Source organism: Entelurus aequoreus, linkage group LG05 (assembly GCF_033978785.1).
Source record: "Entelurus aequoreus isolate RoL-2023_Sb linkage group LG05, RoL_Eaeq_v1.1, whole genome shotgun sequence".
Taxonomy (NCBI): Eukaryota; Metazoa; Chordata; class Actinopteri; order Syngnathiformes; family Syngnathidae; genus Entelurus; species Entelurus aequoreus.
Window position 1 is genome coordinate 21080477 of NC_084735.1, and position 14455 is coordinate 21094931.

Genomic DNA, 14455 nt, shown 5'->3' on the forward strand with positions numbered 1-14455 from the left:
AGATTAAGCATTTTATTAACGCATATTATTTCCAGGCTTTCCCAGGCCACATAAATAAAAAAATTTGGCTCCCGGGCCTTGAGTTTGACACCTGTGTTTTAGTACAATCAATTAAAAAAATGCAACATGATCAAACAGTAGTATGTAAAATATGAATAACGTCTCATCATATAGTGCGACACGTCTGCCAACACAACAGCAGCCATTGCAGTATTGTGTTATGAATTGTAGAGCATCTTGGTGGACACCCAATATAGACTAGTCCAGTATATGGACATGCATGTATTTGTGTCACCACAAGTGTTGCAGACTCAGCTTTTTCCAGCCGGGCCCTTACACTCCCCTGTCCCCGTCCCCTAATCCCTGTAATCCTTGACTCCAGGTCCCGTCTTGGCTCTGCACCCCGTCTGTCTTCGGCGTGTCTGTCAATAGCGGCGTCTATACGCGCCAGGGTTCACACGTGTTGTCACGCAGGGCAGTTGTCGTTTGTTTTTGACCCGCCTCTTCTTTTTTCTGGTTGCTCGGCCAGGCGTTGGAGAGAGAGCAGGTGGACGGCGTCCAAGCAAAGCTGCAGCACGTCAACGCCGTGGGCCAGGGTCTGATCCAGAGCGCCGCCAAGCAGACCGACACCCGAGCGCTGGAGCACGACCTGGAGAGCACCAACCTGCAATGGAACTCACTCAACAAGAGGGTAGGCCTTCGCGCTCGCAGGAAGACACACAAACCACTTTTGTCGCCCGGCGGCCAGCTTTTGACGCTCTCGCGTTGCCTGCAGGTGGCGGAGAGGATCGCGCAGTTGCAGGAGGCCCTGTTGCATTGTGGGAAATTCCAGGACGCCCTCGAGCCACTGCTCAGCTGGCTGAGCGACACAGAGGAGCTGGTGGCCAATCAGAAGCCTCCGTCGGCCGAGTACCGCGTGGTCAAAGCGCAGATCCAAGAACAGAAGGTGTGAAGAGGACCGCCACACACTTTACATTAGGGCTGCACGATTATTTAAAAAAAAAAAAAAATCTGATTGCTATCTCTCCAAAATTGCGATTCGATGTGCGATTTTTATGTATTTTTTACATATAAATGCGCAAAACTGCGAAAATAACGAATGAAGGAAGACATGTTACATGTTATGTCAGCATATTCTTGTCTCAAGGTGCTACACATTAGAACAATATGCAATATTTTACATGAAAACATATTTGGCTTCATGTAGACACTCATAAAGCTTCTTGAAGAAATAATCAAGAAAAACTATACACTGAGTTACTTTCTAATTTTGCTGGAAGATAGATTGTCCCACAAATTATTGCAGATAAACGTTATTTTACTGTCAGCTGTAATGTTGTGTTCAAATTAAACACTAATGTAATCATTGTACATGATAATAATACAAGTAAACATTTAAAAGGATATACACTTATTTCTCATTACTGTAGAATTAATAATAGATTTTATTTGTATTGCACTTAACATTTCAATAAAAAATCTCGAGAAGTGCTACACGGTATAGCTCGGTTGGTAGAGCGGCCGTGCCAGCAACTTGAGGGTTGCAGGTTCGATCCCGGCTTCCGCCATCTTAGTCACTGCCGTTGTGTCCTTGGGCAAGACACTTTACCCACCTGCTCCCGGTGCCACCCACACTGGTTTAAATGTAACTTAGATATTGGGTTTCACAATGTAAAGCCCTTTGAGTCACTTGAGAAAAAGCGCTATATAAATGTAATTCACTTTACTTCACTTCACTACAAACTAAAAACATAAGAGCATTAAAACAAGTAAACATTTTTTAAATAGTTTGCTATGGTACTGTAATTAACAGGTAAATAACTTTTAGGTATCCTAAATAAATAAAGAAACCAAAACATACAATGGACTCTTTTCTGTAAGCAAAAATTTAACTTAAATAAATATTGAATAACTTAAAGTCCCATTTTTTTTCCCAGTTAGAAAATTTAGGTCCGTGTCTTTTTGTGCGCAATACGGATGTTATGTTTTAGTTTATCTTTTGTCTATACATATGTGTGCAATATGTAGCATTTATTACCGTATTTTCCGGACTATAAGGTGCACTTAAAATCCTTTTTTCTTCTCAAAACTCGACAGTGCGCCTTATAACCCGGTGCGCCTAATGTAAGGAATAAGTTTGGTTGAGCTTACCCGCCTCGAACCTTTTTTTATTTGGTACATGATTTATTGATAAGTGTGACCAGTAGATGGCAGTCAAACATAAGAGATACATGTAGACTGCACTATAATGGCAATATGACTCAAGTAAACAACACCAACATTGTATATGTTCCATTGAAAATATAGAACATTACACACGGCGCTAAAAATCTATCAAAATGTTTTAGTACGAGCCGTTTTAGCTATGAAGCCGCACCGCTTGATGTGATTCAACATACGAGTGTTATTATGGTATGTGTATAAGGTAAGACATATCTGGCGTTTTGTTTCGCAATATCATGCAAAAGCAACTTTTCTTACCTTCTGGTACCTGCTGATCTGTATTTGAGATCTGCGTAAATCCTGAAAAAAATTGCGCGTGGTCGATAAGCTTCTTCTTGTTTTGGGACATTCATCCTCCGCTGTTGCCATTTCTAATATAAAGTAGTGTAAAGATTTTTCTTATATCTGTCAGTAAACTCGCCATGAAAGCGCTAAAACATACCGGTGTAGTGAGTTTACGTTATTCACCCAAAAAACTTGTTATTAGAGAGTTCAGGTCGGACGGTTTTTCACGGGACAAATTTCTGTTGTTGTTGTTTCCGGATGAGGAGATGCTGCTCCGTCATTGATTGAAGTGAAGTCTGAATGTTATTAAAACAGTTAGCTCCATCTTTTGACACTTCTTCCACTCCTGTCCTTGCACGCTACACTGCTACAACAAAGATGATGGGGAGAAGATGCTGCCGAAGGTATATATGAAAAAAGATCATAAATAGACCATCGGCAGTGCGCCTTATAATACGGTGTGCCCTATGGTCCGGAAAATACGGTACTTATTCATTGTTTTTCATTACGTTTTACTTCTGTTACCCTATGTAAAAACCTGCACTGCAACAACGTAATTTTCCCACTGTGGGATGATTAAAAGTCTATCCGATCCTGATTAAAACCTCAATGTCGATTTGATGTTGATTAATCGTGCAGCCCTACCTTACATGGCGTTTGTTGTGTTCACACTTTTAAATTAGCATGCACTATTAGTTTGTTGGGATTGGTGTAATAAACATCATTCCAGGATGCAATCGTAGCTTGGACGTTAAGACTGCTCGCAAACATCACAGCACTTGCTCAGCGCCGGGGCAGATGCGTGTTGTCGATAAATGTCTTCCCGCTGTTTATTAAACATCCACTTCCTGTGCTTGTGAGCATCATCCATCACACCTGTTTACATCCGCGGCTCACAAGTTAGCATTCCAAGATCAGAATTTAGCCTTTCGGATCGGGTCAGAGAGGACGGTACACATGGGGAAATAATGCTGTTTACAATTGCTGTTTGCAACATGCATGCTGGGGCTGTTCAACTGCCGTCCCATTAATGACAACATATCACAACCCTAAGTTCAGTTCCCAAGTCTTGTTCGGTTCAGTTCCCAAGTTTACTTAAACATTTTTGCAGTAAATTCCTAAAAAGACAAAGAGTGCTCCTGTTGTAAAGAGGAACTTGGACCACTGTGAAAACATTGGCAGATCATTGCATTGACCTTAAACATAGAACACGAGTCCAAACTTGTGATCTACAGTACAGGCCAAAAGTTTGGACACACCTTCTCATTTAAATGCGTTTTCTTTATTTTCATGACTACCGTATTTTTCGGACTACAAGTCGCAGTTTTTTTCATAGTTTGGCCGGGGGTGCGACTTATACTCAGGAGCGACTTATGTGTGAAATTATTAACACATTAGCGTAAAATATCAAATAATATTATTTAGCTCATTCACGTAAGAGACTAGACGTATAAGATTTCATGGGATTTAGCGATTAGGAGTGACAGACTGTTTGGTAAACGTATAGCATGTTCTATATGTTATAGTTATTTGAATGACTCTTACCATAAAATGTTACGTTAACATACCAGGCACGTTCTCAGTTGGTTATTTATGCCTCATATAACGTACACTTATTCAGCCTGTTGTTCACTATTCTTTATTTATTTTAAATTGCCTTTCAAATGTCTATTCTTGGTGTTGGCTTTTATCAAATACATTTCCCCAAAAAATGCGACATATACTTTAGTGCAACTTATACATGTTTTTTTCCTTCTTTATTATGCATTTTCGGCCGGTGCGACTTATACTCCGGAGCGACTTATACTCCGAAAAATACGGTATTTACTTTGGTAAATGTCATACTTGTATAGCGCTTTTCTACTCAAAGCGCTTTGACACTATTTCCACATTCACTCATTCACACACACGTTCACACACTGATGGCGGGAGCTGCCATGCAAGGCGCTAACCACGACCCATCAGGAGCAAGGGTGAAGTGTCTTGCTCAAGGACACAATCGGACGTGACGAGGTTGGTAGAAGCTGGGGATCGAACCAGGAACCTGGCACGGCCACTCTCCCACGCCACGCCGTCCTTTGTAGATTGTCACTGAAGGCATCAAAACTATGACAGCTGTGAAGTGAAAACCATTTCAGGTGACTACCTCTTTGAAGCGCATCGAGAGAATGCTAAGAGTGTGCAAAACAGTAATCAGAGCAAAGGGTGGCTATTTTGAAGAAACTAAAATATAAAACATGTTTTCAGTTGTTTCACCTTTTTTTTGTTAAGTACATAACTCCACATGTGTTCATCCATAGTTTTGATGCCTTCAGTGACAATCTACAATGTAAATAGTCATGAAGATAAAGAAAACACATTGAAATGAGAAGGTGTGTCCAAACTTTTGGCCTGTACTATATATAACTGAGGCGTTCCTCAAAGCACCCCTTTAAGTCCTCTCCTTTTTGCCAGTTTTGATCATAATGTGATTTATTGTTGCTGTAGCTTGTTTTTGCTTCCGATGCAGCCAGTAGGCAATTGTTAATTTAGGTATACATGCGGTGTTCCTCAAGGTTCCCTTTTAGGTCCTCTCTTTTTCATCATTTGAGCTATTCAACTGGTGGCCTGCGAGTTTAGTTTAAAAAAATAAATAAAAACACACTTCTAAAAGCCTCATAATTTTACTGAAGGTCCTGTAACTCTGACAAAATAAAAAGATCGAAATCATATGCCTAATGTAGAGGACGCTGGTTGTCTGGAGTAGAAGTCCGATCCCGTGGTCGTTAGCTTTCTGGAAATGTATTCCAAAGTATTTTAACCTTTTTTTTAACCTATTTTAGTCCGATAATGGCTTTTTTGCCGATATTCCGATATTGTCCAACTCTTAATTACCGATTCCGATATCAACCGATACCAATATATACAGTCGTGGAATGAACACTTTATTATGCCTAATTTTGTTGTGATGCCCCGCTGGATGCATTAAACAATGTAACAAGGTTTTCCAAAATAAATCAACTCAAGTTATGGAAAAAAAATGCCAACATGGCACTGCCATATTTATTATTGAAGTCACAAAGTGCATTATTTTTTTTTAACATGCCTCAAAACAGCAGCTTGGAATTTGGGACATGCTCTGCCTGAGAGAGCATTAGGAGGTTGAGGTGGGCGGGGTGGGGAGTAGCGGGGGGTGTATATTGTAGAGTATCTAGAGTATACTAGAGCAGTGGTCCCCAACCACCGGTCCGCGGCCCGGTACCGGACCGTGGACCGATTGGTACCAGGGCCGCGGCCGGACAAGAAATTAAAAAAAATTAATTAAATAAATAATAATAATTTAAAAAAAATTTTTTTTTATTAAATCAACATAAAAAACACAATATATACATTATATATCAATATAAATCAAGTCAAAATAAGTCTGCAGGGATACAGTCCGTAAGCACACATGATTGTATTTCTTTATGACAAAAAAAAACATTTTTTTTTTTTTTTTTTTTTACTACCCCCACCCCGGTCCGTAGGACACATTTTCAAGCGTTGACTGTACTAGAGCATACTTGCCAACCTTGAGACCTCCGAATTCGGGACACACATGTTCTCCCGAAATGTGTGTCATTCTTGTTTGGTGTGGGTTCACAGTGTGGCGCATATTTGTAGCAGTGTTAAAAGTTGTTTATATGTCTACCCTCAGTGTGACCTGTATGGCTGTTGACCAAGTATGACTTGCATTCACTTGTGTGTGTGAAAAGCCGTAGATATTGTGTGATTGGGCAGGCACGCAAAGGCAGTGCCTTTAAGGTTAATTGGCGCTCTGTACTTCTCCCTACGTCCGTGTACACAGCTGCGTTTTAAAAAGTCATACATTTTACTTTTTGAAACCAATACCGATCATTTTAAAACCGATACCGATAATTTCCGATATTACATTTTAAAGCATTTATCGGCCGATAATATCGGCAGTCCAATATTATCGGACATCCCTAATTGAATGTATATTCCATCATAACAACATGACTTGCTTCTCTTATGACTGCTTTTATGTGTGGCAAGACCTCATCAACGCCAAACAAATTCCTCAGGCCGACAAGCAATTTTTATTCAATATAATGAGTAATTGTGGAAATTATAGACACATTTAAAAATATATATGTTCTGTTAAACCACTAATGGTCACATAAGCGAGCCAATGGCGTTCTTGTTATATTATTGGTTTGAAAAATGTAACAAAAAGTTTGCAAACTCGTGTATCTAAATAGGGTCGGCGGAACTAGTTTGTGGCGTATTTCGTCATTTTAATGACAGCCTCGAGTAATTAAATGTCATCTTTTTCTCCCTCAGCTGCTACAGAGGCTGTTGGAACGACCGCCGGCCCACCGTGGAGATGATCCGCGCCGAGGGCGAGCGCATCGCAGCCACGGCAGACACGCAGGACCGCGAGAAGATCCAAACTCAACTTCAGAGTCTGGCCCTGAGGTGGAGTGAGCTCCTGGGCAAGGCCAGCTCCAGGTATGAGTTCTTTGCCCTCTCATCTCACCTCCTTTTGGTCCAGACGTGGGTTTTGTGGGGGTTTGTGTGGTGTAGGAGTCACGTCTGAGATCACCAGCTGAAGTCAGGGTTTTCGAGGCGCAAACATCCAAGAGAAGACAAACAATTCCCTCACAGGGCGGGACAACATCTGTTAGTATCATGAGTAACGTGGAATCTCTTCTTAAAGCGACACCATGTGCACATGAAGTATTTTCAAAACATACTTTGTTGTCCACACACAGACAGCCACTAAAACGGGACTTTTGGAAACATGGACAAGGTTTTTTACTTCTAAGACTCATTTCTTAGTGTCTAGACCAGGGATGTCCAAATGTCCGATAATGGCTTTTTTGCCGATATTCCGATATTGTCCAACTCTTAATTACCGATACCGATATATACAGTCGTGGAATGAACACATTATTATGCCTAATTTTGTTGTGATGCCCCGCTGGATGCGTTAAACAATGTAACAAGGTTTTCCAACATAAATCAACTCAAGTTATGGAAAAAAAATGCCAACATGGCACTGCCATATTTATTATTGAAGTCACAAAGTGCATTATTTTTTTTAACATGCCTCAAATCAGCAGCTTGGAATTTGGGACATGCTCTCCCTGAGAGAGCATGAGGAGGTTGAGGTGGGCGGGGTTGGGGGGGGGGGGTGGGTGTAACGGGGGTGTATATTGTAGCGTCCCGGCAGAGTTAGTGCTGCAAGGGGTTCTGGGTATTTGTTCTGTTGTGTTTATGTTGTGTTACGGTGCGGATGTTCTCCCGAAATGTGTTTGTCATTCTTGTTTGGTGTGGGTTCACAGTGTGGCGCATATTTGTAACAGTGTTAAAGTTGTTTATACGGCTACCATCAGTGTGACCTGTATGGCTGTTGACCAAGTATGCATTGCATTCACTTGCGTGTTTCAAAAGCCGTAGATATTATGTGACTGGGCCGGCACGCAAAGGCAGTGCCTTTAAGGTTTATTGGCGCTCTGTATCAATCAATCAATCAATGTTTATTTATATAGCCCTAAATCACAAAAGTCTCAAAGGGCTGCACAAGCCACAACGACATCCTCGGCACAGAGCCCACACAAGGGACGTCGATGTGAATGACTATGAGAAACCTTGGAGGGGACCGCATATGTGGGTAACCCCACCTCTAAGTACAGTCCCTAGTGGATCCATATAACAGTGAGAGTCCAGTCCATAGTGGGGCCAGCAGGACACCATCTCGAGCGGAGATAGGTCAGTAGCGCAGAGACGTCCCCAACCGATGCACAGGCGAGCGGTCAACCCCGGGTCCCAACTCTGGACAGCCAGCATCTCATCCATGGTCACCGGAACCGGAATAACCCGGCGAGGGGGCAAAGGAGAAAAGAAAGCAGATCAACTGGTCTAAAAAAGGGGGGTCTATTTAAAGGCTAGAGTATACAAATGAGTTTTAAGATGGGACTTAAATGCTTCTACTGAGGTAGCATCTCTAACTTTTACCGAGAGGGCATTCCATAGTACTGGAGCCCGAACAGAAAACGCTCTATAGCCCACAGACTTTTTTTGGGCTCGGGAATCACTAATAAGCCGGAGTTCTTTGAACGCAGATTTCTTGCACCTGTACCTCTCCCTACGTCCGTGTACACAGCGGCGTTTTAAAGAGTCATACATTTTACTTTTTGAAACCGATACCGATAATTTCCGATATCACATTTTAAAGCATTTATCGGCCGATAATATCGGCAGTCCGATATCATCGGACATCTCTAACCGATACCGATATTACTCCGTTACGATATCAACAGTAACCATCGTACACGCTTGTATTATTGTGTGGTGTGGACTTTTAGAAAAGGTTTGATCAAGTGAAATTAGTCAAACCGCGAACAATAGTAGGTAGGAAAAACACAAACTTTAAGGCATTAAAGTACATACTTGTAATTTTGTGTAGTGTAGATTGTTAGAAGAGGTTCGATCAAGTGAAATTACTCAGAACAATTGTAGTTATGAAAACACTAACCTTATGGTAGATTTATGCTTTTGAATGAGTGTTAATTTGTGTTTTGGCGACACTTAGTGGTCACAATGATTAATTTACGTCATGTTGAATGATGCGGACACATTTGTTGCTGGATACTTTTTTAATACATTTTTGCCTTGGATGCTTTGTATGTGTAAGTAATATGCATATATAATTATTTTATACTTGTTTATATTGACAATTGCCCTGTTTTGGACTGCAATATTGTGCAATGATTATTACGTATGTCTAGCTTGTGCTATTGTGTGCTTTTCTGTTGTGTAGCTGCTAGCTCCTCGTAGCTTATAGCCTACCATGTACATCGTTTGCAAATGACTTGACTGAAATAGAAGTGTGCTTATTGGCTGTGCAGCTTTGCACAAGTAAACACGCCGCAGGACTGCTTGTATCCGAGATTTTAGATAGTCGCCAAAATCATCCAATAATTGTGTTTTGGGTTTATTTTGCTGACACAACCCTAGTCTTGAGTATGTATTTGGTGTAAACAGACCCCCCACTTTATATGATATCATAGTATGTCCTTCCAGTTAGACGTTAGATTTAGGGATGTCCGATAATATCGGACTTCCGATATTATCGGCCGATAAATGCTTTAAAATGTAATTATCGGTATTGGTTTCAAAATTATCGGTATCTGTTTTAAAGAGTAAAATGTATGACTTTTAAAAACGCCGCTGTGTACACGGACGTAGGGAGAAGTACAGAGCGCCAATAAACCTTTGCGTGCCGGCCCAGTCACATAATATCTACAGCTTTTCACACACACAAGTGAATGCAAGGCATACTTGGTCAACAGCCATACAGGTCACACTGAGGGTCGCCGTATAAACAACTTTAACACTGTTACAAATATGCGCCACACTGTGAACCCGCACCAAACAAGAATGACAAACACATTTTGGGAGAACATCCGCACCGTAACACAACATAAACACAACAGAACAAATACCCAGAACCCCTTGCAGCACTAACTCTTCCGGGACGCTACAATACCTCAACCCCGACCCCCCCAACCCCGCCCACCTCAACCTCCTCATGCTCTCTCAGGGAGAGCATGTCCCAAATTCCAAGCTGCTGTACTTGTGACTTCAATAATAAATATGGCAGTGCCATGTTGGCATTTTTTTCCATAACTTGAGTTGATTTATTTTGGAAAACCTTGTTACATTGTTTAATGCATCCAGCGGGGCATCACAACAAAATTGGGCATAATAATGTGTTAATTCCAGGACTGTATATATCTGTATCGGTTGATATCGGAATCGGTAATTAAGACTTGGACAATTTTGGATATCGGCAAAAAAGCCATTATTGGACATCTCTAGTTAGATCACCACCTGCTGCTTTGGCTTGCACTATGCCAGCCTGAGAAAGTGTTTTATTATAGAAAAATAACTTTATTTTGTCTGCTGGTGGGGGGGGAGGGGAGTTAAGAATACCCAAGTATTGAAGGCGTAGATTAAAGTCATATGTTTTTATTAAACTGTTCGTAAAACAGCTGGATGCCACACAATCTGATCCGAGCTTAGCAATAAAAAAAAAAAAACTAAAAGCAATAAAATACCTATAAAGAGGTGTCACCTCCTCCCCCCTTTTGCAGGCAGAGGCAACTGGAGGAGCTGCAAGTTTTGGCTCTCCAGTTCCACGAGGCCCTGGATCCGCTCGGAGAGTGGCTGAGCGCCACCGAGAGGCGCATGAGCGCCGCAGAGCCCATGGGAACCCAGACGGCCAAGATCAGCCAGCAGATCGTCAAGCACAAGGTACCGTTTGGAGCATTCCTGAGCAGCCAGCGGGGTTTGGACTTGAGGGACAAAGCACACACCAACTTCATTTTTCATCCTTTTGGCTTCACCAGTGCTACTTTACAATAGGCTTATGAGAGCTTGTTGTCAAATTAGCACTTTAATATACTTTACTTTGTCTTCATAGTTCAGTGTTTAGTTTGATGATGCGATCGCTTCTCTTGGGAGCTGTTGAATGATGGAAAGTACTGTCAGCAGGTAGAACCAGGGCAGTGGAGCCACATCGCTCTGGCCAGTGGGAAAAAAAGAGCAAGAGGCATAATTTAACAAGGAAATGTTTAAAAGTTAATCTTAACTAGAAACATGTAATTTCGGAGGAAGATTGTGAATGCAAGTCGAGTCAAGTCATAATGTTAGCATGTCGACAGTTAAAATGCAAGCACCAAAACAAGTACCGTATTTTTCGGACTATAAGTCGCAGTTTTTTCCATAGTTTGGCCGGGGGTGCGACTTATATTTAGGAGCGACTTGTGTGTGAAATTATTAACACATTAGCGTAAAATATCAAATAATATTATTTAGCTCATTCACGTAAGAGACTAGACGTATAAGATTTCATGGGATTTAGCGATTAGGAGTGACAGATTGTTTGGTAAACGTATAGCATGTTCTATATGTTATAGTTATTTGAATGACTCTTACCATAATATGTTACGTTAACATACCAGGCACGTTCTCAGTTGGTTATTTATGCCTCATATAACGTACACTTATTCAGCCTGTTGTTCACTATTCTTTATTTATTTCAAATTGCCTTTCAAATGTCTATTCTTGGTGTTGGCTTTTATCAAATAAATTTCCCCCCAAAAATGCGACTTGTACTCCAGTGCGACTTATACATGTTTTTTTCCTTCTTTTTATTATGCATTTTCGGCAGGTGCGACTTATACTCCGAAAAATACGGTACCGAGTTGTATGATTTTAAAGCTTACACATTTAAAATTAGCTAAAAAAAAGCTAGCATGTTAACTTTGTCACATACCAAGTTATATGACTCTGAAGTGTACTGTACGGCAGCAAAATTAAAAAAGGTAATCAATCAATCAAAGTTTATTTATATGGCCCTAAATCACGAGTGTCTCAAAGGGCTGCACAAGCCACAACGACATCCTCGGCTCAGATCCCACATCAGGGCAAGAAAAAACTCAACCCAATGGGATACAATGAGAAACCTTGGAGGGGACCGCAGATGTGGGGACCCCCCCCCCCCCCCCCCTTTGGTTAGCATGCTAATCTTAGTAGCATGCTTGCTAGCATGTTTAGAGCATTCACACAATACATAGATTATTTTTTTGGTGTAGAATCTTACTGTTATTGTGTAAATGTTTTCAGCATTCACACAATAACGCCGTCCTCTGTAGTGGACATTTGTTTTTGTCTATTTCGGAGTTACGAGTTGTGAAATAAGTGTCCACTGCAAAGTAGTTCAACTCTGAGGGGAGGTTAAATTGTCAATGCAACGATCTGCCATTGATTGATTGATTGATTGATTGAAACTTTTATTAGTAGATTGCACAGTACAGTACATATTCTGTACAATTGACCACTAAATGGTAACACCCCAATAAGTTTTTCAACTTGTATAAGTCGGGGTCCACGTAAATCAATTCATTCCCGAAACCTGGGCTGTCCAAAGTGTGGACCGCACCTCAAGTTTTGTTAGCTCAGAGCATATTGTCTGAACCAAAAAAACAGTAAAAATGTAAGCCAAAAAGAAGCGAAAAGACATAACGTGGTGAAAAAAAGCTCATACTGATAGTATGCCTTGTAACCGACAAGCAAAACCTGACACAAAGTTTTGTCTTTAGATACCGTATTAACCGGACGACAGAGCGCTCCAGGATATAAGCCTCACCAACTACATTTTAGAAGAAAAAAAAAGATTTTCCATATATTAACCGCACCAGACTATAAGCCGCAGAGATATACCTTGAGAAATGAGTTTTTTTACACGGAAATATAAATGTTTATTTACATACCTTAATAGTTTCCAAACGGTGCCTGTAACACGGCAGTAAAACGGCTGATTGAACAAAACAGAAGTCATGGTCATGGACCCACTAGCTGCAGAAGCTAGCTCTCCATTCAGCCATACAGACTCAATAACTCCATGGTGACGTTTTGGTGAATTTACTGAGGAATATGTGAAACTGAAACAATACAAAAATAATGACATTTTAAGTTAATAATACTAACACAAATACTCGTAAACGTGTTAGCATATTACCCAATGCTTACAACGTTAGCGTCATTACATTACGATAGCGCATACAAATTATGCATGAAAACACTCCTACAGACATCACACATGGGACGAATTACCGTATTTTTCGTGGTATAAGTCGCTCCGGAGTATAATAATGATAAATGATAAATGGGTTATACTTGTATAGCGCTTTTCTACCTTCAAGGTACTCAAAGCGCTTTGACAGTATTTCCACATTCACCCATTCACACACACATTCACACACTGATGGCGGGAGCTGCCATGCAAGGCGCTAACCAGCAGCCATCAGAGGCAAAGGGTGAAGTGTCTTGCCCAAGGACACAACGGACGTGACTAGGAAGGTAGAAGGTGGGAATTGAACCCCAGTAACCAGCAACACTCCGATTGCTGGCACAGCCACTCTACCAACTTCGCCACGCCGTATAAGTTGCACCGGCCGAAAATGCATAATAAAGAAGGAAAAAAACATATATAAGCCGCACTGGAGTATAAGTCACATTTTTTGGGGGACATTTATTTGATAAAACCCAACACCAAGAATAGACATTTGAAAGGCAATTTAAAATAAATAAAGAATAGTGAACAACAGGCTGAATAAGTGTACGTTATATGAGGCATAAATAACCAACTGAGAACGTGCCTGGTATGTTAACGTAACATATTATGGTAAGAGTCATTCAAATAACTATAACATATAGAACATGCTATACGTTTACCAAACAATCTGTCACTCCTAATCGCTAAATCCCATGAAATCTTATACGTCTAGTCTCTTACGTGAATGAGCTAAATAATATTATTTGATATTTTACGCTAATGTGTTAATAATTTCACACATAAGTCGCTCCTGAGTATAAGTCGCACCCCCGGCCAAACTATGAAAAAAAACTGCGACTTATAGTCCGAAAAATACGGTAGTAAGTATGAATGGTTTTAGTTGTACTGTAAAACTTTCAAATGTTGCTTGGAGGGATGAATGAAGAATCCATACGAGTCGAAATGCTACGGACGGTTAGAAGAACGGCAGTCCGGTTGAAAAAACAAATCAAAATCACTACTGTTGAATGAAAGGACACTGCAGCACCTGCAGTGAGCAAATTCATCCAAAAGATGGCACCATAGCACAAAATAATAAAACAACATCTGAGTGTTTAATACAATTATTTTTTATTATTGCCGTCCGCAAAGAAAAATCCATAAACGAGCCGCTCCGTTTTATAAGCCGCAGGGTTCAAAGTGTAGGAAAAAAAGTAGCGACTTATAATCCGGAATTTACGGTACATATCTATAACTTTTGTTTTTAGTATTCTTTTCACGCAACAAAAAAACATCAAAATGACCTCATTACAAATATCACTAAAAAATTTAATATTGTTT

The 14455-nt window shown here is 40.7% G+C and overlaps 1 protein-coding gene across 1 annotated transcript in view; it reads left to right on the forward strand.

The window, feature by feature from the left end:
* The window catches only part of macf1a (microtubule actin crosslinking factor 1a), a 389896-nt gene that overhangs the window by 319980 nt on the left and 55461 nt on the right, over nt 1-14455 (forward strand). The window contains 5 exon segments of the mRNA XM_062047376.1: nt 530-691; nt 776-946; nt 6832-6852; nt 6854-6999; nt 10650-10809. Coding sequence (XP_061903360.1) covers nt 530-691; nt 776-946; nt 6832-6852; nt 6854-6999; nt 10650-10809 — 660 coding nt within the window.